Raw genomic sequence first — 27691 nt, forward strand, 5'->3', positions numbered from 1 at the left:
AAAAGAGACTTAATATGATGTGCTTTACCCAAATTAAACAAAAAAACAGGAATTTCCATTTTAAAATTGTTTGCTCCTACATTGGAAAAATGGGAACGTACTGATGAGGATATCACAAATGGGGATACTTTACTTATTATCATAAAAGAAAGAATACTTTTTAATGCCAGTGCTGGTATCCTTGAAATAAGCATTCTATATAAGAAAACTAAATGAAAATGTGCAAGTAAAACTAATACATAAGTGAAATTAATATATATATATATATATATATATATATATATATATATATATATAAATAAAGAATCTATTCTTTTACTTAAATAGAAGTGTAGAGATTAGTCTAAAACTAATTTTAACATTTTTTTTAAAATGCATTATAAATTTTCATTTGTTTTAAGTAGCTTTAATCAGAATTGACAGAGAATTTTGTATAAATCACTCAATGCATTACCCAACCCGAGAAACTTATTTTTGCAAATTAGTAGGTATCATAGCTTGAGAGTCTTTACATTTGGATCAATTAGTTTTAAGGATAATACAATAATTAATATTTATCTCAACAAAAGTGCATTAAAATAACTATCGATATTATTTATTTATTATTTTTATTTTACTTTGAGAAATGAATCCTCAACCCAAGAGATATTTTAACTACTCTTTGTTACGATATGTGTATCATGTACGTGAGATGAGTCTTGTTATACAGTCAGTCTGACCAGTGCTGAGAGAATGCCATTGATTGAAACTGCTGACTCTCAAAACAAGTTGTAATGCTTATAGAAAGTCATCATCAGATTGACATCTTTGATAACAGCAATTTTTTAACTCTCTAATCTATGCATCACTACAGTTCACTTTTTACAACTGCGTGTAGTTTTGTCAAAGTTTTTGCATGTTTGAAAATTTACAGATGCCTACAAAATAATCATCTTAAGATGAATGTTAATGAAGTTTGCTGTACTAATTACGGACTTAGTTATTATTTAAGTTCTAATAGTAATTGTTAAAATTACCTTGTTTAAGTTGTTACAGTAAGTGTTTATTATTGAAAAAGTAATTATGCATACCAAGATCAGTTAATAATTATTGCAACCTGAACTTGGCTTTTATAAAATTCTTCTTGAAATAATTCATTTTGAATATAAGTATGTGCGCATATTTTTTTTACGTCATTTTGTGATAAAAACATGATTGACTACAGCAGTTTGTATACTACTACATAGTATCATTAATGCAATTATCAAACACAATATTAGCATATAATTTGTTTCTTTGATGCCAAACTTCCTTTGGAGTACTTGAAAATATTGGAATAGTTTTCTATATCAAATTGCATTAGAAGATTTGTTTTTTCTTTTAATGGACATAAAAATATCTCTTTAAAGATATAAAATTACCGTATTTTTATTGATTGTCATTACATTGGACGAAGTAAAAAGCAAAAAAACTATATTAGTTTGTTTTTGCTACCATTTTAAATTATTAGTTTGCTAGTGTTGTTAGTATTTAAATTATTGCATGGAGAGCTAAAACCATAAAGAGAAATAATAATCATTTGGCTGTTTTGTTTCCTAATCTTTTATATATGGAATGAGTGTATTACAAAGGCCCTAGAAAAGTTTTGCAATGTTGAATAAGATAGCTTGTGTTTAGACTGGTCCCAACCTGTACTGTAACTGCTCCAGTTACTGTCTTAGTGCCATTTTTGTTTTTCAGCATGTTACTAGAAAAAATATGATCTTTGTGGGTAAAAATTAGGTAATTTTGTACGCGGGTTAAATGTTGATCAGTGTTTAAAGGAAATGACTCCTGTGCTTGGAGAGGGTTGTTCTCATTGTAAACAATGTTTAGGTTGAACCAAGAATTTGAAAGAGGAAATCTTGGCCTTGAGGCACTTTAAGATCAGGTCAAGACCATCTTCATCTGTGACTGAGGAAAACATTCCTGCAGTACGAAAGTTGCTGAGAAGATAGGCATATGACCTATCACCAAATAGAGGTTTTCTGCGGCATTAATGCACCAGCAGTTCATGTTATTCTGCAAAATCACCTTCAAATTAGAAAGCTTTGTTTCCTTTGGGTCCCACATAATTTGATTGGCAATCAGATGGCACGTCATGTTTCATGAATGAAGAGTGGTGGCCATATTTTTTAGTGTGAAAGTCGTTTTAGAACCAGTTGTGTTGAAAATTCATAAGACAGTTATAAGGAAGTGGAGTACTGAGGGAAGCCTGCCTACTGTTGAAGTTGTGACCAAACTCAAGGATAGATACATAGTTTCTTCACCAGGATAACGCTCCAGCACCACTCCAAAGTTTACTCTGAGTATTTGGCCAGCACTGGAATAAAACTGTTAGAGCACCCTTTCTACAGTCCTGGCATCATGCTGTTTAGATTAGACTAAAAGGAAATCAATGATTACCTACAGGCAATGATACCTTTTAAGATTTTGGGACGATGAGTGTGTCCACATCTCCAAGGAAACATGGCAGGATTTTTGAAGACTGATTTCAAAGAATGGAGAAATTTATACCATATAGTAGAAAGTGTTTTAAAAAGTTAAAAAAATAAGTCACATATTGCAAAACTTTCCTAATGCCCAAGCGAATGTATCATATTATTTGTTTATTAAAACATTTTCTCTTCATTTGGGATTTTGACTCTTAATTTTCTTTACATTCTTATTAGTAGAATTGTTGCAGTTATGAAAATTGTTTTTAATATTTTTTTTCTGTTTTCAAACACTATTTTATAATTTTATTTGTTTTGTATTTTATTTGAAAAAATAATTTTCAGAAAAATTATTTTATCACTTAATAATTAGGTATAAAAATATCTGAATGGCTCTACTAATAATGGATTTTTTATACTTCGTACACCTAGACACACCAGACTTCAGTTCCCTGTAGTGAATTGATCATTGAAAAAAATTCTGAAATTGAAGTCAAAAGAATGTTCTTAATAAATGGTGTTATTAATAAACTATTAAGTAATTGTAATCTGTTTGCATTTACCATATATTAGTTGTGGAAAAAAGCTAGGCTGCTTTTCTTAAATCTGGCCCTGTTGCAGGTAGTCTCTCTCTACAACGGTTTTGAAGAGTTTTTTAATCCGTTTAGGGAGCAGTAAAGAAATTACTAATTCATACCTTACATGTCAAATAATCTAAGTTCTAATACATATGTTGATGATTTTATAAAAATAATCTGTTTCTATTATATCTTATGCACCCTTTAGTTGAGTGAAGAACGTGAAATTCGACCATTACCAGAAGATGTGAGAAGCAATTCTATAGCAACTTCTGTCCATCAGAATAATTGTTCTGATGCAGTTGTTCATGTTGAAGATACAATAACACCTTTCAGCCGGTCTGAAAATACAGGTAAACTAGGAAACAGGATAAGTAAAACTAAATCATATTATATTGAATTTTTCTTTAATTAGATGCTTACTTAACTGACAGTGAAGTATTCTGTTCTTTTTTCTCCTTTGCTCTGATGTTCAGGGTGTTAACTTAAAAGTGGCCCAATCATTCAGTAGTTTATACTAAATGCATATTTTTGTTAAAATCGATTTATTGGTATGAGATGAGTAAAATAATGTGGAAGATGTTGGTACAGCTAGAGCTGGAGTGGGGAGATAGTTTATTGCTAGCACATTTGATAATTGTCAGTCTGTGTTGAATATTGACTTTTGACCAAGGTTGTGTAATTGTCTGTTGTTCTTGTTGTTCATTCAAATACCTATATTTGTGATGGAAACTTACTTACTATGAGATGAAATTTCATGTTATATGTTGGCGAAAGTTCAGAGAGAAATTTGAAAAGGAAACACCAGTGAAAAGTTATTCAGAAGTTAGTTTTTTTTGTCTTCAGTCATTTGACTGGTTTAATGCAGCTCTCCAAGATTCCCTATCTAGTGCTAGTAGTTTCATTTTGGTATACCCCCTACATCCTACATCCCTAACAATTTGTTTTACATATTCCAAACGTTGCCTGCCTGCACAATTTTTTCCTTCTACCTGTTCCTCCAATATTAAAGTGACTAGTCCAGGATGCCTTACGTTTGCGGCAAACATATACTTTCAAAAATGTTTTCCTGACATTTAAATTAATTTTTGATGTAAACAAATTATATTTCTGATTGAAGACTTGCCTATACTATTCGGCATTTTATATCGCTCCTGCTTTGTCCATCTTTAGTAATTCTACTTCACAAATAACAAAATTCTTCTACCTCCATAATCTTTTCTCTTCCTATTTTTACATTTACAGGAGGAGTGTTCCATCTTCATTATTTCTACTACGTTTCATTACTTGCGTTTTGTTCTTGTTTATTTTAATGCGGTAGTTCATGCGTAGGGCTTTATCCATGCCTTTCATTGTTCCTTCTAAATCCTTTTTACGCTCAGCTAGAATTACTATATCATCAGCAAAGCATAGCATCATTATCTTTTCACCTTGTACTGTTACTCCGGTTCTAAATTGTTCTTTAGCTGCTAGTTCTATGTAAAGATTAAAAAGTAACAGGGATATGGAACATCCTTGTCAGACTCCCTTTCCTATTACAGCTTTTCTCTTATGTTCTTCAATTATTACTGTTGCTGTTTGGTTCCTGTAATTGTTAGCAATTGTTCTTCTATCTCTATAATTGAACCCTCATTTTTTTAAAATGCTGAACATTCTATTCCAGTCTACGTTATCGAATGCCTTTTCTAGGTCTATAAATGCCAAGTATGTTGGTTTGTTTTTTCCTTTAATCTTCCTTCTACTATTAATCTGAGCGCTAAAATTGCTTCCCTTTTCCCTATACTTTTCCTGAAACCAAATTGGTCTTCTCCTAACACTTCTTCTACTCCTCTCTCAATTCTTCTGTTCAGAATTCTAGTTAAGATTTTTGATGCATGGCTAGTTAAGCTAATTCTGTATTCTTAACATCTATCTACTCCTGCTTTCTTTGGTATCATGACTGTAACACTCTTTTTGAAGTCTGACAGAACTTCCCCTTTATCATAAATATTACACTCCAGTTTGTATAATATATCAATCGCTTCCTCACCTGCACTGAGCAGTAGTTCTACAGGTATTCTGTCTATTCCAGGAGCCTTTCTGCCATTCAAATCTTTTAATGCTCTCTTAAATTCAGATCTCAGTATTGTTTCTCCTCTTCTTCCTCTATAACACCATTTTCTATGACTTATATGTTTGGCCTACCCGGTGTTACGAGTGTGTTCACCGCGGAACTACTCGCTGTGGATAGGGCTCTAAGTATCGTTGGCCCTAAATATAGGAACATACTTATTTGCAGTGACTCGTACAGTGCTCTCCAGGCGTTGGAAAACCTTTATTCCGGACATCCTGTTGTCGTTGGCATTTATGATAAAATCGCTGAGTTAGAAAAACGAAACAAGGGGGTAGGTTTTTGCTGGATCCCTAGCCATGTTGGGATTCTTGGTAATGAGAGGGCAGATTCTGCTGCGAAAGATGCGTGTATTCAGCCTCCTTTCACCACCCCAGTTACTGATTTGATTTGACCACCCCAGTTTTATATGATTTTATTAATCATATAAAACAATCACTGCGAGCAAGGTGCCAAAGTGGCTGGACGGCTGCCGTCGATAGTAAACTTTGACGGATTAAAGATTCAGTGTTGCCGTGGAGCTCCTCTTGCAGGAACTCTCGTCATGAGGAAGTGGTCCTCTGCCGGTTACGGTTGGGGCATACGAGGATCGCACACGAATATCTAATGTCAGGAGGAGACCCACCCCTGTGCACATGATGCAACTGCCGCATGACTGTGCACCACATTCTCGTGGACTGCGTATGTTATGCGGCGTTGCGTCGTCAATTTAATATACCCAGCAGCATTCGGGATATCTTGGGCAATGATGGCAGGGTTTTGGAACGAATGTTTCTCTTTTTGCATAGTACTGGGTTACTGCAAAGGATTTAAAATACTTATGTATGTTTTTCTGTAAGGAGAGTTTTTTAATAATTTTAACCTTTATTTTCGATTTGATTTTTTAGTTCTATGTGTTTAATTTTACTATCCGGGGTGGGATTTTTGCACAACCCATCAGAGTTAAGTAAGTTTTTATACTTTCTTTATTCTATTATTTTATCTTTAATGTTTTATCAACTTTGTCTGTGATATTAGTTTTGTGTTTTATTTTGCCTTCTTCGCTTGTTTTAGTAAATTTTTATTATATGATTAATATTATGTTTACACCTTGTATAGCTTATTATTTTGGAGTTATATTACTCTTTTAATAATAACTACCGGGCGATGATAATGCACAAGCGTTTTTCACCCAAAAAAAAAAATAAAAAAAAAAATATAAGTGTCTTTTTCAGATTCAACTGAATGTGACATATGAATGTAAACATTTTAATACGAGCGGTTATTAAAATTGAATATTAACCTTTTATCTTTTACATGAAGTTGAAGGGTTAAAATTCAATCAGACATATTTTTTTTTTATTTTTGTATCATTGCGCGTGATATGTAAATAGAAAATGGTGACACTAATTTAATTGGTTAGTACACATAAAAGTTTTTTTGGTGAAATTCTTGTTTTGTGAGTATTTTAATATCATATTCTTAATGTATGAAAGTAATTGGAAAGGGCAGTATTTTGTAAACAAAAAAAAAAACATTTTCTAATTAATTTCCTCCGTATAACTCAATATATTCTACCCACCTATCAATTTTGCCTTCCATATTATCTATCAGTGTACCATCTTTGTTTAATACATTATTAGATTTTGATTTATGTACCCAAAATTTTCTTTAAATTTCCTGTTTGCTCCATTTATTTTACCAATGTTCATCTCTCTTTGCACTTCTGAACACTTTTCTTTAATCCACTCTTCTTTTGCTAGTTTGCACTTCCTGTTTGTAGTATTTCTTAATTGTCAATAGTTCCTTTTACTTTATTTATCATTAGCATTCTTATATTTTCTACACTCATCCATCAGCTGCAATATATCATCTGAAATCCAAGGTTTTCTACTAGTTCTCTTTATTCTGCCTAAGTTCGGTTCTGCTGATCTAAGAATTTCCTTTTTAACATTCTCCCATTCTTCTACAATTTCTACCTTATCTTTTTTACTCAGACCTCTTACGATATCCTCCTCAAAAATCTTCTTTACCTCCTCTTCCTCAAGCTTCTCTAAATTCCATTGATTCATGTGACACATTTTCTCTCTATAAGTAATAATAATTTATAAATATATAGTAATAATTTTGACTCTATAAGTCAGTTCCCTCTTTCATTCCTTTGGCCCAGCCCGTATTCACAAACTACATTTCCTTCCTTGCCTTTTCCAATCTCCAACTATTATTAAATTTTCATTTCCTTTTATGTGTTTAATTGCTTCATCAATTTCTTCATATACACACTCTACCTCATCATCATCATCATCATGGGCGCTAGTAGGCATATAGACGTTAACAATCATAGGTTTAGGTTTCGATTTTATCCTTATTACAATGATTCTATGCATTTTGAAATACTCTACTCTCTTCCCTATCTTCTTGTTCATTGCAAAACCTACTCCTGCCTGCCCATTATTTGAAGCTGAGTTAATTATTCTATAATCCCTGACCAAAAGTCGTTTTCCTCTTCCCACCGAACCTTGCTAATTCCTATTACATTTACATTTATCCTATCCATTTCGCTCTTTAAATTTTCTAACCTACCAACCTTTTTTAGACTTCCAAGCTGTGACTTGTAGAATGTTATTTTTTTATTTTCTGGTGACTCTATCCTTAGTAGTCCCCACCCAGAGATCCGAACGGGGGACTAGTTTACCTCCGGAATATTTTACCAAGGAAGGTGCCTCCATCATTTTTATATGAAAATGCAGAGAGCTACATTTTCTTGGAAAAAAAGCAGCTGTAGTTTTCCATTGCTTTCAGCTGCGCATTACTCAGAGGATTAAGTGATGTTGATACCTACGCCCTTAACAACTATTGAAAGAGCTGCTGCCCTCTTTCTGGAATCATTCCTTAGTCTGGCTCTCAACAGATACTTCTCCGATATGGTTGCACCTTTGGTCCAGCTATTCTGTTTCACTGAGCACTCAAGCCCCCTCACCAACGTCGAGGTCTCATGATTCATAGAGGGAGAGAAATTAGAAAAAAATTTCATCAAACAGGTTCAATGTTAGATCAGAAATGTGCCTGACGCAGGTTAGTTTTAACTATGAAGGTTGTCAGGATATTAAAGTGGCAGTTACAAGATCTCTTAAATCTTTGTGGAGACTAAACCAGGAAAAGGACGTTTCACTAGGTTCGGCCTATAGTGTTGAGAATGCTGATTTCTTATCCACATCGAATGCAGGTTTTACAGGAGTTAATTAGTCCTGATTATCACTACTATCAATGATTCAAGAATTTCATCTGAGGTAGTATTGGCATTTTAGATCAAGTGTTTTTCATAGATGAAGCGTGGTTTCACCTTGCTGGATATGTTAATAGTCAGCACTGTTGGATATGGGGTGCTGAAAATCTGTACATTTTCTTTGAATCTCCCCTACACCCACAAAAAATATGTGTATGGTGTGTGGTTTCAAGGCAATAAATAACAGGAACCCTTGTTTTTTTTTTAAAACTGTGGTTACCAATTCAGCAGTTCATAGCCTTACTGTGAGAGGATGAATATGAATGCTGATTGCTACAGGGCAGTGCCACTTGCCATATAACTCACTCTACTGTAGAGATGCTACAGAAATGATTAAAAAATCATTTTTTAGTGGAAAAAAGGATTGTGATTACTAAGATTTCCTGACCTGACTAGTCCAGACATCTTTCTGTAGGGTTACAGGGATTGGTAGTGTTTATCTTCAGTCCCTGCAGTGTATGAATTGCTCCTATAAATGTTTTCTTTTAAGTAACTCCACAGAAAGAAGTCTGCACTTGTCAGATCAGAGGATCTTGGTGGCCACAATCCTTTAGAAACGATTATCAATGCCATCCAGGAAATAGACAAGTTACCGCTAACAAGTGTAGCTAGGAACATGTTCACAAGTGGATAGAAATAGATACACATCATTTTCAACACCATCTGAAAAATAATTACGTGTTTACGAATAAACTGTTGTTTGTAGACTAAGCTAAGTGATGGGACCTCTTTTAAGTTGAACACTATTTGGTTGGTTAAAAGTAGCTATTTTGAGCATATATTAATAAAACCTATTTTTCCTTAAGAATTATGATTTATTTAGCAGTTTCTAATGATTGGTTTGTTGAAAAATGTAATCTGTTGTTTAGAACTGAATTGTTTTGATCCAGTTAAATGTATTTTTTCACCATTAGAAAGACATTCCTTTTTATCAAATTTCATAATTAGCATTTCTATGTATATATTTCCTATATCAGTCATTGAGTAAGATGAATTACCCTGCTGCTGTTATTGTTTATTGGTAGATAATGAAACTAATTTGATACTTTTAGGTTTTTAAATAATTTTAATTATAATTTTCCTGAGTCAGTCATTTGAGGTATGACAATAAAGTTTGTGAAATAATGTAAAAAAAAATAATTTATTGAAAAAGATAATATAATTACACATTTCAGTCTTCAAAGACTGAGCTGTAATGCACTTCTCAATTCGCCTTTTCCAGCCTTCGAAGTCCTTAAGAAATTGTTTCTGTTATTTCTGACAGAGCCTCTAATATTGATGCTTTAATAAGCTCCAGAGTCTGAAAATGGTGTCATTTCAATTTTTCTTTAATTTTTGGAAATAAAAAAAATCACAGGGGGCCAAATCTGGTGAGTAGGTGTTAAAGGACTATGGTTGCTTTTTTGCCCTAAAACTGAGTTAGATTTTCAAGATGGGCTGTTAGATACATGGTACTTTACAGCATATAAAGTCCCCCCACTCTTGCATGTGGGTAGACCAGAACACCTTATAGATAGGGACTACCTCTCTAGCCCTAGACATCATGTGCTTTGTTCCAGGCTGCATTATTTTAGTAGATCCTCTCACCACAAGACTACATAACTGTCAGTCTGCACCCCACATGCTGTACCTTGACTCCTTCCGCAGGATCGGTTTTTTACTTGTTAAATATTTTATATAAGAATTCATACATAGATGTTTTAAACTAATTCCTAAGAACATCTGTTATAAAGATATTCAAGTTAATACAATATTGATGACTGTGTATTATAATGTTTCAGGACAGGTACCTAGACGTGTGTATCAAACAGTAATAGATGATAAACAACCACTAATATTTGATCATGATGAAAATAAATATAAAAGAAAGTCAGCTACTGAGTGGTTTAGTAGGTGGTGGAAGTAAGTTTTAAATTTTTATGGTATAACGCTGAGGATTTTAATACTTAACCAAACGTTGTTGGAAATTTGAACATGTCTACAACAGTATAAAACATCTCATTTTACAGGTCTTGGGTTTTCTAACTGTAAAATATAAATTTCCCCCAAATTTAATTTTAATGTTTATGATCTGCTTTAATTTCACTAATGCAGAAATAAAAATTTATCTTGTTATATCACAACTACAACAGAAAATTAACTTTTATCTAAAAAAAGACAAAATTGATTTCATTGTTTCTCAACTTTGTTAATTCCAATTAATGACAACATGCTTGTTTAGGATATTTATAAATATAAATAAAGAGCTATCCTAAGTGATTATTAAAATAGATTGAAAAACAGAATAATTCAAAAACTATGTACAGAAATTTTTACCTAAGATATAAACATAGGTACATTATACACTACTGAAGTTATATTTTTTTAAAAAGTAAAAAAAAATGAAGACAAAGAAGTAATAAATAACATTGATTTAAAGTAAACACTATTTACAAAACTTTATACAACTAGTACTTTTAGCTGGGGATTTAGAATAAGAATAAAAAAAGAAGTAATTAATTGTCATTCTAGATTCAATAGAATGAGCCTCTGAATGAGAAGATTCTAGAATGAATACCTCTAAATTGACTAATTAATCTCCAGTCCAGACTGCAAGTTATGGTTTTATTGCATTCCTCATTTACAGGTTGGGTAGATAAAATGTTTTTCAACAGAGACAATTACCTCACAATATTGAGAAATTTGTACCTAGCATAATGGTTTGTAATATATGTAATCTAAAATGGAATTATTATCTTTAAAAATCCAGTTTATAAATGCCCATTCATTCAGGTTTAGTTTAGCATTTCTGAGGACAGAGGCCAATTTTTGAATTTTAGTTATTATATTACTTTCAATGTCACAGATAAATTTAACATTTTTGGTGATTTGATTTAATTTTCTAAAATCTCAAACACTTTGTAGAAATGCCTGGAGTATTGTGGAATCAGATAAAAAAATGTAAAACATTTCACAATTTGGATTATAACGTCAGAAATAATTAGCCTGGATTCTCTTTTTAATTCAGAAAATTATTATGACTGCTTTACAACCTGTTCAGGTTCTTGAATGAAGTAGAGAAGTTTTTATTAGTTTTTATATATATTCCTATTTGTGAACTCTGTTAGTTATGATCAGTCTTATCTGAAATCACAATCTCATTTTTGTTTTCTTTGTAATTTCAGTCTTTTCTCTTTCATCAGAGAATTTAATACTGGTCTCAGCATTCAAAATAAATATTCCAAATCTTTAGACAGTAAATTCCTTTCGTCATTAGTTAACTGTGCAGTGAATATATTGTGAACCAGTGTTTGTTAGAGATATTAAAATCATTTTCAAAGTTCAGTTCATTTAGTGCTGTTTAAATTTCAAAATCTTACTTTGATTTGATCTTACTTGCTATGCATTAATACTTTTTTTATTATATTTATGAAATTCAACTTTCTAAATGTTAAAAAAGATATCACAAAAAAGGCTTAAAATACATTTTAATAAACCTATCCTCTTTTATAAGAAAAATGGTAAGTAAAAATTATCAAGATCAAATAACTTTAGAAAATAAGTTATTCAGTTAGACTAATAGTACTAAAACTCCTTAAATCAGTCAGTGAGACCTGTATTAAATCTCCTTCATAATTACTACATTTCTTTACTTTAAGTCTTTTGTCCCCAATAAATCCAATTGAGTATGTTAAAATTATCTGGACTTCTTTTTTGCATGAATTAATTTATTCTCAACTCTTCATTATTAATATTCATGTTAATATTGTGTTAAAGATGGATGTAATTATTAGGATATATAGTATGCTTTATTTAAGCATTCATAGTTTGCGTACAAAACTATGGGTGAGATGATTCCTTCCCCTTGGAATGCAGGCAGTAATGTATAGTCTAGTGTCAAAATATTTTTCCTTGTACGAAGTACAAGGGAAGTATTGTAATTGTGAAAAATTTGTAACATCTAATTGTGCACCTCCCCTTTTGATTGCAATCGACTTGACCAAAAATGTCCAAAAAACCCAAAATCCAAAACAATTTGGACTTTTTCTTAATTGCAATAATAAGCCCTCATTGGGAGCTTTTCAGTGATTCATCATAAGTGGTACTTATTTTCATTGGTTCCAGAGTTAATGTCAGTTCAAATCATACTTCATTTCCTTCTTTTTTTTAAATTTAAATATATTGATTTATTAATAATTTTTAACTGTAAAAAAAATTGACAATAAATAATAAGTCATATAGTAACAATTAAAAAAAAAACCAATGAAAAAAATCAACAGTTGTTTGTGAAATAAAATGTTATGTACTTTTAAAAATGTAATAGGTGTACAAGGAAGTCATGTGGTGTCCCACAAGTTTCAACAACTTGTGGGACACCTAGTGTATGATAGCTTCTTCCTCATTCACTGCAGTAGCACAGATATGAATTAGATATTGAATAAGAAATTCCATTTTTAATCAACAGTATTGAAAATCAATATGTTGGCACTGCTATATGAAATAGATTTAAAAATATAGCTTTAAAAATATTTTTATTCCCTTCAAGTTAAATCAAATTGTTCCTTCCAAATTGGCTACTAGGAAAGAGCAGCCTGCGAGGGTTGAATATTTATTATGATTAAAATGATAAATATATCATCTTTTAGAATTAATTTTTTTTGTTACATCTTTAGCAGGAATACTTGTTTAAAACGATTAAGACAAATTAAAAGATATTTGGTCATTGAATTGACATCATGTCAGTTTCTAAATATATTAATGATTGATTATGATGCTAGCAGTCCATTACTAATTATTTTTAATTCTTAAAACTTATGCTAAAAATGCCCCCAAAAAAACAAAAATTTTGTCTAGTAGTGTTTCTTGAAGGTGCTCACAGTTTCAATCTCATTTGAGTTATGCAACATAACATATCTATAGAATTGCACACAATTTTATGACAAATTTTCTTTGAGATCTCCAACATTTTACAGGTGTGGATCACTGAAAATCATTGAACTCTTCAAATAACTACTATAAAAAATTACTTGCTGTTAAAATTGTATGATTATCACCCCATTTTGTGAAAACCACAAATAAAATTGATTTCAGGTTATTTGAGTAAAAAAAATTCTTCCTGGAAAGTTTCATCATTAGCTTTCTAGCAAATCTTAATGACTTTTCAGCTGTAAAACTATCATTTGTAGAATGCTTTAATCACAAATTGCACACTGTATGTCTCTATCCTCCAAATACACCATCAAAACTAAATACTGCAGAAATAAGAATCTATTTTTTCTAAACATTACTGAAAAAAACTATGTTCTCCTATATCAATGGTATTTCTGTGTTTACCATATTTATTGGATATTATATTTCTGTATTAATTTTTTTTTGGAAAATGGACTCTCAGATACCCATTACATAAAGCCAGGACATATAAAACTAATTTAAAAAATGTGTTTTTCTTTTCAGATCAGTTGCTAATTCTGGTTCACCTACTTATAAGTCTGGTCATTTCTATCGTCGTTACTTCATGGCTGCTGTTATAATGTTCATTTTATTAGGTGGGCTTATTGTAGTATTTTCAAAACTTGGCCGTATGGCTACAGATGATGATCCATCATTTTTACCCGAAAGTAATCCCAATATTAGAATATCTAATAATTAGTTATTTAATAATAAGTTAAGTTGTATGATTATAATTATTGTAATAATTATCAATTTTATCTAGATTTAAAACAATAATAAATGAATTTTCTAAAATAATACTTTACAAATTTTTATCTGATTACATCTTGGTAATTACTTTTTTTAAATTTACTAATACATATGTATTATATTTTTTAATGTAATATATATATATATTTTTTTTTTTAAATTATATATTAAAGTCTTTTATAGGCAAAGTCTGCATTAATTTTTTACATCGTACATTAAAATAAACTATTTATATTGGTTAGAAATACTGAAGGTCTTTTATTGGCAGGTTCTGTATGGAATTGTGATTTATAATAGTAATTTGGATCATTTTGACCTGTAATTTTTTAATACTTAATTTAAAAAAATACCAATTTTGGCCTATATGAAATCGACCTATATGAATTTTCTGAATTCATATAGGTCAATATAGTTTACAGAATACCAGTTCCTATGGTTTTAAGCATTTAGGTATTCATTATGGAAATACTTAAGATTTCAAGTTACTTTTATTAAATTCTAGGGACCACCCATTAGTCAAATTTACTTTTATACTTTGTAGGGTGATATTGAATTGCAGCAACTATAAAGATGGTATTTATCAAAAAAGCATTTTCTATATAGGTCACTGTTTCTAATATAGGCCACACAATAAACATTATTATGTATATATAAGAAAGAGTTTTAAAATAAAATATATAAACAAACATAATATTGCTTATTGTATGGTCTATGTTAGAAACAAAATTTTCTATATAGGTCACTGTTTCTAATATAGGCCACACAATAAACATTATTATGTATATATAAGAAAGAGGTTTAAAATAAAATATATAAACAAACATAATATTGCTTATTGTATGGTCTATGTTAGAAACAAAATAGAAAATCCTTTTTTGATAAAAACCTCTTCAGGAATCTTCTTAAAATATATTTGCATTCTTTTCTTTAAAAAACAGTGCATTTTTAGTGCTGCTGCTGCTGCTGTAGGATCTATTTTTTGTGATGCAGTATATTATTTTCACATAATGAAAAAACTTAACGGAAGTGCAGCAGCAAACTTACCACTAACTGATGAGACTGCAGTATTAGTTAAAATCAAAATAATAGTTGAAAAAACATTGCAATTGAGGATGGCCAAAAATATTTAATTGAAGAATCATTTATTTCATATCTAAATAAAATTCAAATACAGTATTTTGTTCCAAGTACTAAAAGTAATATAAGGGAATTTAATTTGGATAGGAAAGGTTATGTGTGGAATAATATGGCATACAAAAAGAGATTATTTTATTAGTTAAAATCATAATAATAGTTGAAAAACCATTGCAATTGAGGATGGCCAAAAATATTTAATTGAATACAAATACAGTATTTTGTTGCAAGTACTAAAAGTAATATAAGGGAATTTAATTTGGATAGGAAAGGTTATGTGTGGAATAATATGGTATATAAAAAGAGATTATTTTACATTTCAACATAATTTTGTTTTTAAAGGTACAGGAAATTAAGCAGAATTTTTAAACACATACATGTAATCAAGTGGAATAGAAGGCCCTTAAAAATTTACATCCAGAATGCATGTGGAATAGAAGGGCCTTAAAAAAATTTAAATCCAGATAGCTTGAAAGAATTAAATGCCTTCAATCCCAAGCTGGTTATCATTTTTTCATTGAAGTTTGGTCCCTGGTATCAGAAATCACAGGGTCTCATTTTTATGGAAAAATATTTAAAAGCTTATAATAATAATAATAAGTTTTTATATTCCAGTCATTTTAGTTAAAATTTTTTTGTTGTAAATGGTGAATGTGTTATATTACAGTATTAGATGATTTACTTAATATCTGATATACAGGTGTTACTAAAATGGTGGGCTGGCTATACCTTTTTGGATTCTACTTGTAAAATTAAACAAAAAATACCATTAGGAAAAATGGTTATTTCTCCTTCGTTCTCTCACTCTCCGCCATTTTGTTATTTTTATATAAAAATTTATATCTCAAGTTTGGTTATCACATTAATATTTGGTTAAGCATCTTGGTAATAAAGTTTTAAAAATAGCGAAAATACTTGCGCAAATTACAAAATTGCAGCCATGTTTATTTTTCAATCCGTTATATCTATGAAAATTTATGTTATTTGCTAAAATATTAAACATTTTATTTTTTTAAATTGTTTAAAATGTAGCTGAGTTATGGGAGAAAATTGATGTTGTAATTCTGTGTCTTGTTTTCATGTCCTCCACTTTACATTCAATTCGATTAAATATTGTTTTTATTTGTTGTTAATTTTAGTGTTAGTATTTTAGCATTACTGATGTAATGTTAAACTGAGCAATTTATATAAAAATATCTGTAAATATTAGTTTTATTTCGGTTTCTTGAATGAAATTTTCAAGATTACATTTAATCAGATAAAATATACCGTTACTGGGTATTCAAATGAGATTTAGTAATAGAATATTTAAGTTCTACAGGTTTGTAAGAGTAGCTTGGATTAACTTATCATATTAAGTAGCATCATATCTGAATATTTTAATTCTCATCCCAAGTACAAAAAATTGAACTAAAATGACTGAATTAAAAGCTTTTAATACTTTCCCACAAAAATGATGACCTATTGAGAGCAAACTGTGTGATTTGCTACTAGTGAACACACTAAATGAAAAAAGGTAAACTTTTTTTGGACTAATTTTAAGTAAATATAATGTGAAAAGTGCCTTAATGGACTGACAAATGCAGAGATATATGATGACTGCTTGATCATTCAGAAAAAAATTATTTAAAAGATCTCCAGATCTATGAATTTGAAAAAAACATTTCAAGTAATGTGATCATTGATTAGTAATTAATTTTTAATATTAAATAAAATGTTATAGTCTCTTTATATCTTAAGTTTTTGTTATATATATAAAATTCATGTTCTTTAAGGGTGCAAATGTTTGTTAAAATAAAAATATTGGATTTATGTAAAATTGACTTTTTAGTTATGAAAAATGAGTAATATGATGCCTGACATGTTTATTATCTAAATTTACTCCTACTATAAGAATTATATTTATTTATTTATATTGGATGGATGGACACAAATATGTACAAAGATCAAGGATCTTAATAAATCTCTAACCTATCTCTGAGTGATCTTTAAAGACTGGCTATAGAGAAGCGTTCTCGCTGGGCAGAAAGTGTAAAAATGTGTGTAATCTTCCACCATTGTTACATAAAATGAAGTAGTTCAAGCAACTATAAAAAAAACTGGGATGCATTATACCACTAAAAATTCACATGTGGATTTGTTTCTACGTAATATGCTTGTAGACTGATGGAGACTGAAAAATATATTTCTGAGACTGAATTCAGGAAAAGAAAAGAAAAACAGATGAGCTATATAATTTCTAAAAAAATCAGGTTTAAATCTGTTGCTAAAAAATAAGTCCTGTCATCACGTAATTTTGGTATCAGCACAAAATACTGTAGACACATCTTATAACCAACCACTTAGGTATCAAAATGTACAGATCATCTTTAATGATCTTAATATAATCTCTAATCTATTTCTGAATTATCTTTAAAGAAATGTAAAACAAAATCTAATAAAATCCTTTTTTTTATTCTAAAGAAACAAGGTTTGACAGAAAAAAGCTGAACTCTTAAAATAATTGTTAATTTTAAAAGATGTATTTGTAGTCCAATATCTCAGGTAGAATACAGGTAGTTGAAAATTTTAAACAGATACACATACAGTTTAACATTAAAAAATAAATTGTATTTCATTGTGTTGCTTTTGCCTTTATTTTCACTTTCTTTAGTTTCTTTAAGCCATCCAAATTTCCTTTTAACAAACTGCAGTATGCTTGTTGAAATTTGTTAACATCCTTTGGAGGAACCTAAAAGAAAATTGTTTAGTTTAAAAGCTATATTAAATGCAAGATAATTAACTGACAGATTATACTTTACTAACTTGTAAAATTGTGATTACAAACAGTAGCAGGATTAACCAACCACATAGTACCTATAGGTTTTGAATAACAAAATAAGACAGTATAATATGAATAATAGTAGTAGTAAAGGTTCTGCCCAAAAGTTTGCAAAGTAACCTATAAAAAAATAACTAAATTACCTTTTAATCTCTTTAAAGAAGTCTCCTTCTGCATGGACAGCAAAGTCCCCCTCGTCTTTCCAAAGGTTGGAAATACTTCTGGAATTACTCTTATCAGGGTATTTACTACATCCTATGATTCAGCCTGGATTTTTTCAATGGTTTTGAGATAACATCCCTTAAGTTTCAACTTCATCTTTTTGAAACAGGAAAAAGTCATATGGAATGCAGTCTGGTGAAAAGGGATGACTACTAGAAGAAACCAAAGTACCCAAGTGACTATGTATCCAAGTGCATTATGGTGAGTTTTCAACTGTTTCTTACAGAGCAGCAGATAAGGGAAATTTAATGGGAATTCACTCCTCTTGTCATTCATATTTACCACATATTTAAAAATATCATAACAAAAAGCAAACAAGTACAGCTTGCATTAATCTGGCACCATGCAGCTGTAATAAAATTGGTTTATGCTAGACATTTGAATAACCTGTAATTTTGGTTACCACTTCATATGATCTTATATCATATGCTGCTACATAATTAGAAGAATCAAGGGAGTTTAATAGTAAAATGCTAATATTAATTTAGTGTTTTGCTATTTAGTAATATAGGTATGTCTATTCAAAACGTTTTAACATTAATTCAAAAGTCTGTTTCTATAAGGCTATACTCTAATTTATCAATGGATTCAAAAAGATATTTTTAACTTTTCTTTTAGAATCCAATGATTGTTTCACATGAGTGAGTGTAAGTAGTACACTGTGCGAGTGCATAAAATGCTGCGTAAAAACATAACTACACATGCTACAAAAAAATGACAGATTATATTATACATTATGATAGATGACATTACGGTAGGTGTTTTGAATAGACATTTACTAAGTAGCAGACATTTTACTAAGTAGCAGAATAAAATTAATTTATACAAAGACTATTATACATTATACAAAGAACAGCAGTGATAATAAAAAATAATACTTTACAGATCCAGATATGTGATGATCCATTCAGATCTGCACTGTTCAGTCAAAACTCAGTGCTTTTGTGTACAATTGTGTCATGAGAGAGATAAACACAATGCAGTTGCATTTTTGCAATAGTATTAGATTTTATATAACTTGAAGATGAACTGAAGGTTCACCATGATAGTTGAGACATTCTCTAAAGAGGTATGTTGTGAATTCAAACAGGTTCAAGACTGCCCTATGTCAGATGGCTTGTTCATTTTCTGCACGACAGACTCTTGTGCCCATCAAATCTTTTAGAGTATTAGAAAGCATTGACAACAATACTAGATTAGACTGATCCATTACATACAAGAGGCGCCGTGCCTCAAACACATGATTGGACCACAATATGTAAAGAAAAAAAAAAATCCATAATTGGAGGATCTGGTTTAAATGTGGATATCAATGAATTTGTTTTCATATAAACAACTTTGTGGATAGTTAATAGCTAACTGCTATTAACCAAAGAATAAAACCGGGTCCAGAATAATTTCTGATGAATGACACGCTTTGGTCAAAATATGCCCAGACAATGTCACCAAACCATGAATCCCACTCACAATTCTGTGGACTCAAAATGGCTGTTCACAATAATCAAGAGCACATGGTGATTAATTGAACAAAATAAAGAATGGAGTGTGGCATCAACTGAGAATTGATAGACTTATATTTAAATTTGTGCCACTGTCACAAATGAATAGATTGAACAGATTCTGCCAGACAGCTTCAACAACAATCGTCAATATTAAGTAATATAATCTGTAACAATTTAGAAATATGGCAAATATTACTTTCTTAGTACTTAATAGAAAAGATTACAATTTTGTTTTGATTATTATAGGAAATTATCAATAATACAAATAATTACCACACATCTGATGTTCTCACAGATTATCTGATTTATTAAACCATATGAGTAAAATTTCCAGCTAAAAAAGAAGATATTAAGTCTATAATCATTAATTTGTATTCCATATTGTATGTATGAAATGAATTCAGAAATATTTTAACATTGTAAACTAAGGTTTTTTTTTTTAATTTTACTTAAATTGCCTTGAAGGCAATCATAAACATATTTGTTAAGATAGAATTAGACATTTAAACTTTGTTTATGAAAACTTACAAAATTTGAAAAGAACATTTTAAGAAGATCTGTATTGTTTTGACTGAAAATTTTACTAAGTGAAAACGGCTGATGAAGCATAAATATATTTTTTTTTGACAATTCAAGTTTCATTCTTATCAAATTTTTACTACAGAATGCAATTCAAGGATTTACTAGATCTCTAATAATGTACAGCACATGTGATCTAAATTAGTAAGAAAAACTGAACTAAATTATGTAAAAAAACATTTTATATAAAAACTTGATAAAAAACTTTGATGTATTCTTAAATTATTTTTTTTTTAGAATTTTTAATAAACCTATAAACAATTTTAATTAAAATATAAACACATCTAGTCATCTTACTTGGTTAATATAATGACATCAAACAAATTACTAGATAATCAACTTACAACAGTGCTGATTTTTTGTTTTTTGCAAGTGGCACGAATTAAGCACATATATTCAGATGGCTCAGGTAATTTTTTTTCTTTTGGTTTAGGTTTCGTCCTTCCATCATCTAAAACATTAAGAATTACAGTCAATAACCAATAATTATTATTAAAATTGGTACAATTTTACATAGCATTTCTCTCAATATGTTTTAATTTTCAATGATCAATAATTTAATTATTATTTAATAAACACCAAAAGCAATACATATGAGGAACATGTTAAAACTAATACTTTTAGAGATATTTCCATACCTAGTCCTTTTACTTAGTACTTATTAAAATATTTTATTATTTATAAACAACCATATTATACTAATCAAACATTTTCCTAAATGTTACATTTCCTTAATAAAATTATTTCAATGTCTATATTTTACAACATGTTAGTTTATTTTTTTTTTTATAATTATAATAAATTTCAATATATAATATTTTACTATCATTTACATGACTACAACATCCTTATTTATTATATTATGCATTAGATAGATACATATACATTTATTTATATTATGAAATTATTATATTATATTAAATTATATTTAACTTATGCATTTATATTATCTATTGATTTTTATTATTACTGTTTTATAAGGTAATACCTTTTTAATTTTCTCAAAGTGTAATATAGTTTTCTGCATTGTTTTCTTTTTTTAGTAGATAAGAGATCCACAAATAGAATCTTTCTATTAAAGAAGTTTATTTCATTGTCTAATTGAAATAAAAATATAATATTGAATCTGTGAGATCAGAAACAACTTGAGTCACTAGGTGTAAATTTTACAGGAAATGAAAAAACTATATTTTTTTCAAAACCTTGAAAAGAAAATACATTTTTTAAATGTAATATACCAAAGAATGGTCTTTTAAAATCACATGGTAAAGGGTTTTTGGACTTAACTATTTTGATACTTTATTACCAAAAAATAAAATTTTCTGATTTGTTGTTTCTGCAGACAATAGTTTCATACAAAATTTTTGAAGTAGCATATGTTTGTTTCTGAGGTTATGAAATTACAATCAGTTTTGTGATAAAACAAATTATATAATGCAAAATACTATTTTAAAATACAAATTAGTTTAAACTTATTTTTCACAAGAAATGAAAATAAAAAATCTTAAAAAACTCAAAACTCATACAATTCAAAACAACTGTTTTTATTTTTAAAAATAAGATAAAATGAGTTTAAAACTTGACCTAATAAAAAAGATAGTAGTAATTTTTAATATCAGTATAAAAATCTTGAAGTACATTCAATTCATATTGCACTTAATAATTTTTACTGACAATAAAATGAATCCCAAAATATTTTAAAAATTATAAGGTAATATTACATTACTGCATCATTATAAAGGATACTAAATGGTAATAACTAATAACGATAACCACTGATTACAATAAAATGTATTACCACTGACCGACACTTAATAAAGTTAAGGACAAGAAAGAACGATACATTAAAAGCTAAAACTGCTGGGACAAAAAGAATATGATGTAAAAGTAGATTAATTAACAAGAAAAGTATTACAAACTCTTTAAAAATTTAAAATAAAAAGTACATAACATTTTTGTAAGAAAAACGTTTTTAAAACACTTCATCTAAAAAAGGTTCATCAGTACCTTCAATTAGCCAATTATTTATTATTTCAAAATAAAAATTTTTGTATTCATCTGCAATATAAGCTCAATGTTCTGTTTTCTTTTGTATGGGCACTTTCCCAACTGTGTAGACTGATACGATGAAGACTTCTGGGTTTATGAAGGTTGAAAGTGTGTTTCTGCAATTTATCTACTCACTACCATCTCTCTTTTCTTTGAAAAGTAATATTTAAAAGACATAAATCCTCCTGAGAGTGTAAAGAACTGCTTCTGGTCTTTTGATATAGATTTGGTGTATGGTTCATTAGAAAGATTATTTCTTTTGTTAAGAAGTGGCCACCAACCTTTGAAATCCATTTTTCTAGTCTTTCTTTTTCAACTTACAGTTTTTACTAGTAGATGTTATAATATTTTTGTACTGATCAGGAAGTTAGATTCGATCATACTTTTTGAGGTAAATAGTTTCAAAATTTCTATCATTAGGGAGAAATGAATGTATAACATTGAAATGCCCTGCATCAACAAGCACCAAGAGAACCTCATTAATGTTCAGGTACCCATCACTGAACAGGTACAATTTTCTAATGTTATTTAAAACAAAATTTTGAATATATTTTAACATCATAGAGCACACCTCTTTTGGTCCTATTTTACAACTCCTTTTCTTATATATATATATATATATATATATATATATATATATATATATATATATATATATATATATATATATAAATCACTTAGATATTTGTTTTTATGTTATAAATACCAAAGCAGTACAACAATAACTGCCTCAAATAGAACATCTTACACTGGACGTTGTAGTTCAACTTCCAAATAAATATACATATTTAAAAATAAATATTACAACTTCAACTTAAAAAAATTGGTGGTTTAAAAACTCTCACAAAAATATAAGAAAAACCTAACTGCCACATAGACAACAAAAAGGAGGCAGAGTGCTCAACCCACCAGGTTGGTCTAGTGGTGAACGCCTTCCCAAATCAGCTGATTTGGAAGTCAAGAGTTCCAGTGTTCAGGCCCTAGTAAAGTCAGTTATTTTTATACGGATTTGAATTTTAGATCGTGGATACCGGTGTTCTTTGGTGGTTGGGTTTCAATTAAGCACACGTCTCAAGAATGGTCAACCTGAGACTGTACAAGACTACACTTCACTTACATCCATACATATTATCCTCTAAAGTAACACCTAAACGGTGATTCCCTGAGGCTAAACAGGATAAAGTAAAGTAAAGGAGGCACAGTGCTCTAGTGAGTGGCAATAGAGCATCAATCACTGATTCGTGTTGTTTCTGCACTCGCTACATTTTTATTCACGTAACTGCTTACATAAAAGACATTATTGATGCTGCTTCTGCATCCATTAATGCATTTATTTATAAAGAACATCAATCCACCATAATCTTGAAAACTTTTGACTCATGTTTTTATTCTTGCCAATTCATTTATATGTTAACTTTTAATAACAAACCAAAATATGAGTTACAAATGCATACTTTTAATTATACATGAAAAACTATCAAAATTTGACTATCATTCAAAATTTCACACATTCAATTTTTTTTTAATAATTTCCTTCAAATTTAAATTAAGAAGAAACATCACCACAAACAAACTTTTAACTGTTTCAATTTACTGCAATATTTCAGGACAGTTCTGAATTGCAAAAATGTATAGTTATTAATCTGTACTTAGAAACTTTATGATTTCATAAATTGTAATGGTGAAATATATTATAAATATTTTGTAGTTAAAATCTAAGTTTAAGTTTTCATTATGAAAATGCTTAGAAAACATTGCACAAAAATATTAGATTTGATTGACTTATAAATTTTATGTAAATCTTCAGACCTTCTTCATTTTAGGCTATTAGCAGCTGCCCTTTCCGATGTAGTAAGTTTATCTGTAGTTTGTTAGCTATTCATTACAGGCCAGGCTATGTTGATAATTAGACACAAGAACAGTATCCAGAAACATTAATTTATCAAGTAACAGTTAATATTAAAATAAGACTAACACTAACCATCTACAAAACTCAAACAAAATGTAAGAGAAAAATTTATAATACAGTGAGGAAGGAACGCATATCTAGTAGATCTTTGCATTATAACAACTGTAAATGTTAATATAAGTAAATATATAGGGATTTTAAATACAATTAGGAAAACAAAATGAACAAATGGAAGGGCTAAGGGTTAAGAGAGAATATTCCAAGAATTACATCAGGATCACTCAGCCAGCTTCCTTGTTTATATTAGGAAATAATAATTTTCTTTCACAATTATATCAGACATAAAACTACACAAGTATAAATAATGGTATTTAACAATGTCTAGCGTATAAATGAAACGTGTATAATATACAAATGCATGTAGTCTCATGTTCATTATATTTTAACCTGAGTAGCATTTAAATCACAAGTTTATGGTATAGTAAAAGTTATGTGAACAAATTAATTATTAATATAAATTCATAAAGGCATCAAGGATTACTTAAATGACAATAAAAAAAAATTGATGACCAAACTAATAATCCATCAATATAATTATTCAGTGGATTTTTAATAAAGTAATTTGCTACTCACATCTTTTCATAGTCAGAACAACTGAACTACCACCTCTTGCTCGTTGGAAAATTTTTGTTAGCTGGGTTAAAAACTGTAAAAAAAAAATAAACAGCTAATAAATGGAATATTCATCTAAAATAACGGATACTGAATACATATTACACCTAAAATTCAACATTATAACTGAGCTATAATAATAAAGGACATTAGCTCAATTAAAAGTACAGTTAACCAATTATTTTGTAATTAATAAACAAACACAATAAGTAGTGCCACTCTGAGAATATATCACTAGGATCTGGACTTGAACAAAACCTAATTAGAAAACTGGGGTAATAGACTATTGATGCAGTAAAATAGATTTATTTATTTATTGCTTCATATGGGTACTTTGCAAGAAGATCACCGCAGCCGATCTGTAGTAAGTTAGTTGTTAGATGGCGCCACTGAAAGGATAGAATAAATAAATAAATAGTACATATTTTTTCTTCTTAAATATTTACATTGTAATGTAATATCATTAAAATAATACAATGATACTGTAATAACTTAATAGTAAAATAAAGTACAGTTTTTTTTTTGAGTACTGTAATTTACTATACAACTTTACAAAAACCTAATATGTATTTCTGCATTAAAATAATGCAATCATACTGAAATAATAAGATAGTAAAATAAAGTACAGTAATTTACTTATATCATTTACTGTATAACTTAACAAGAACTTGACCTGTATTTCTGTATTAAATGCGAGTCTCAATTTATGCAATTTCAATACACGCAGAAATTTTCCGTAACTTTTTTTTTTTGGAAGGTGAAAAACGTTTTCGCGTTATCATCGCCCGGATCAAACTAAAACTACATTAAAAGATAACAACTGAAATGAATGTAAATTATATAAAATATGACTAAAAACTTAAAAACGAATATCATTAAACACTTAGGACTAATATCACATATAACAGAAAAAATAAAATAAAAAGCTAAAAACTAGTTTAAATTAAAATATATAAAAAAAAAACAAAAAAACAAAGCTTAAATATAAAGAACAAGTAAAATGAGCATATGAATAAAAATTATATAATATTATATCCAAAAATATAATTATGACTGAAGTTTAACCACTGCACTTATCTACAATTTAATAATCTATTATTTATTGCACAGTTATATATGAAAAAATATTAAGTACACAGTAAAATAAGAAATAACATATTTAAAGGTTTAGATAATATTGTGAGTAAGTAGATTACAAGGTAAAGTTTTTGCAAAAAAAAAATCTGAGATACAGAATGACATGCGAGTGAATCACATGTTCACCCAAGTATGAAAAGATTAATGATAGATATTTCCTTTGCTGAATTCTCTAAAACAGTACAATTGAGTATTATATGACTACAATAAGCTATAACAATTAAGAACTCAATCATTACTGGTCAACAAAACAGTTTTTCCTATTGTTTTACTAAATTATCAACCATTACTTTTTTAAATAGTAATTTATTCCTTATTCTTAAAAAAAAAATACCAATATCCAGCTCTACTCAATCAGTCAATTGAAATGTTTTTGTATAATACAATGTAATACTTTGGCTTACCGAAGTACTTAAAAACTCTTTCCAGCAGTTTATTTAAAATATAATTAAAAAAGTTTCTTTTACAGAAACAATATTAATCAAATTTTTAAATAATAATTTGTTAAAAATCAGATTTTTTTGCATCCCATTCAACATTTACATAAACACATACTCAAAATAATTTTCAATAACATCTTCCAAATTGTGAATTTTGTGGTAATTTTTTTATATTTAATGTATTTAACTTAACTTTATTTCATGCATTCCTATTTTAAATAGTTAATATGTCCTAATTATCTATTTTTTATCTTATAATTTGTGTTTTTATATTAAAAACATATAATGATGCGATCTATACAATGTATTATTACATTGTAATAATCAACCAATCAAATAAAAGCTATTTTTCCAACAGTTACACATAAAAAGCTGAAATGTAAGCATAAATTCAACAAGTAGGCACAAAATTTACAATCTGTATCAGAAAACCCAATTTCAAAATCCATAATTAAATATAACCCAACTTATTTCAGGTTCCAAGTAACTTAAATTTACCTATATGTAAAACGTGGGTTAAATCTATTTCCAAACTTTAAATAAGGAATTGTAACAGTATTTTGTCAAAGTTAGTCAACCTGAGAAAGGGCAAAATCAACTGCCGAAAAACAGTGGTCTTATTGTACTAAGGATGCCAATTTCAAGAAAATATAATATAGATAAAATTACCCTTATAGGAGCCTGAAACCTAATATTAACCTAATCCGAACTATTCATTAAAAGAAAATTTTCGTTAGACATTTAATATTTTAAAATAATCGATTAACTTATGCTACAAGCAAACATTTCATATCTGATAAAATTATTAACGAATTAGCTTTAACTGCAGTTATGAAAAATTCGAACTTAACTTTTAACATCGTATGCATTCTTAATTACTTTATTAATATGATACAAAATTATTTAAGGCATAATAGATACTTACTACTTCATTTTCAAGCAGCACCATCTCACATACGGCTGAAAAAGACACAACCTCAAAAAACTCTAACCTATAAAAAATAGATCTTGTCAATACATGACAGCGGTTGTAAAACAACGTTCTACGTCACACAATATCGTATCTGATTAAATTGTAAGAACAGGAGTAGTATTAAAAGTTATATCCATAAAATAATTAGTGAAATATATAAAGAAACGT

At 29.0% G+C, this 27691-nt stretch overlaps 2 protein-coding genes across 2 annotated transcripts in view; one reads left to right on the plus strand and one right to left on the minus strand.

Moving 5' to 3' along the window:
- Nucleotides 1-14133, plus strand: part of LOC142325052 (zinc finger protein-like 1 homolog) — a 36274-nt gene extending 22141 nt beyond the window's left edge. Inside the window, exons 5-7 of the mRNA XM_075366339.1 lie at nucleotides 3240-3384; nucleotides 10188-10308; nucleotides 13840-14133. Of these exons, the coding sequence (XP_075222454.1) occupies nucleotides 3240-3384; nucleotides 10188-10308; nucleotides 13840-14035 (462 nt within the window). The 3' untranslated portion in view covers nucleotides 14036-14133. The remainder of the gene's footprint in view (nucleotides 1-3239; nucleotides 3385-10187; nucleotides 10309-13839) is intronic.
- Nucleotides 14134-17719: 3586 nt separating this feature from the next.
- Srp14 (signal recognition particle 14) lies at nucleotides 17720-27632 on the minus strand. Its single transcript, XM_075366352.1, has 4 exons — nucleotides 27476-27632; nucleotides 24935-25007; nucleotides 20688-20794; nucleotides 17720-17950 (listed from the first exon to the last, which is right to left on the minus strand). The coding sequence occupies exons 1-4, from the start codon at nucleotides 27497-27499 to the stop codon at nucleotides 17834-17836; spliced, it is 321 nt and encodes a 106-aa protein (XP_075222467.1). The 5' UTR covers nucleotides 27500-27632; the 3' UTR covers nucleotides 17720-17833.
- Between the last annotated feature and the right edge of the window lie 59 nt (nucleotides 27633-27691).

This window comes from Lycorma delicatula, chromosome 5, assembly GCF_047948215.1.
Source record: "Lycorma delicatula isolate Av1 chromosome 5, ASM4794821v1, whole genome shotgun sequence".
In the NCBI taxonomy this organism is placed as follows: Eukaryota; Metazoa; Arthropoda; class Insecta; order Hemiptera; family Fulgoridae; genus Lycorma; species Lycorma delicatula.

Coding starts and splice junctions, on each gene's coding strand:
- Srp14 (XM_075366352.1), bottom strand. CDS start 27,499: ATGGTGCTGCTTGAAAATGAAGTA. Junction 25,008..27,475: donor TGCTGCTTGAAAATGAAGTA/GTAAGTATCTAT, acceptor TTTTTTTTACAG/TTTTTAACCCAGCTAACAAA. Junction 17,951..20,687: donor AACAAAAAATCAGCACTGTT/GTAAGTTGATTA, acceptor ATTTTCTTTTAG/GTTCCTCCAAAGGATGTTAA.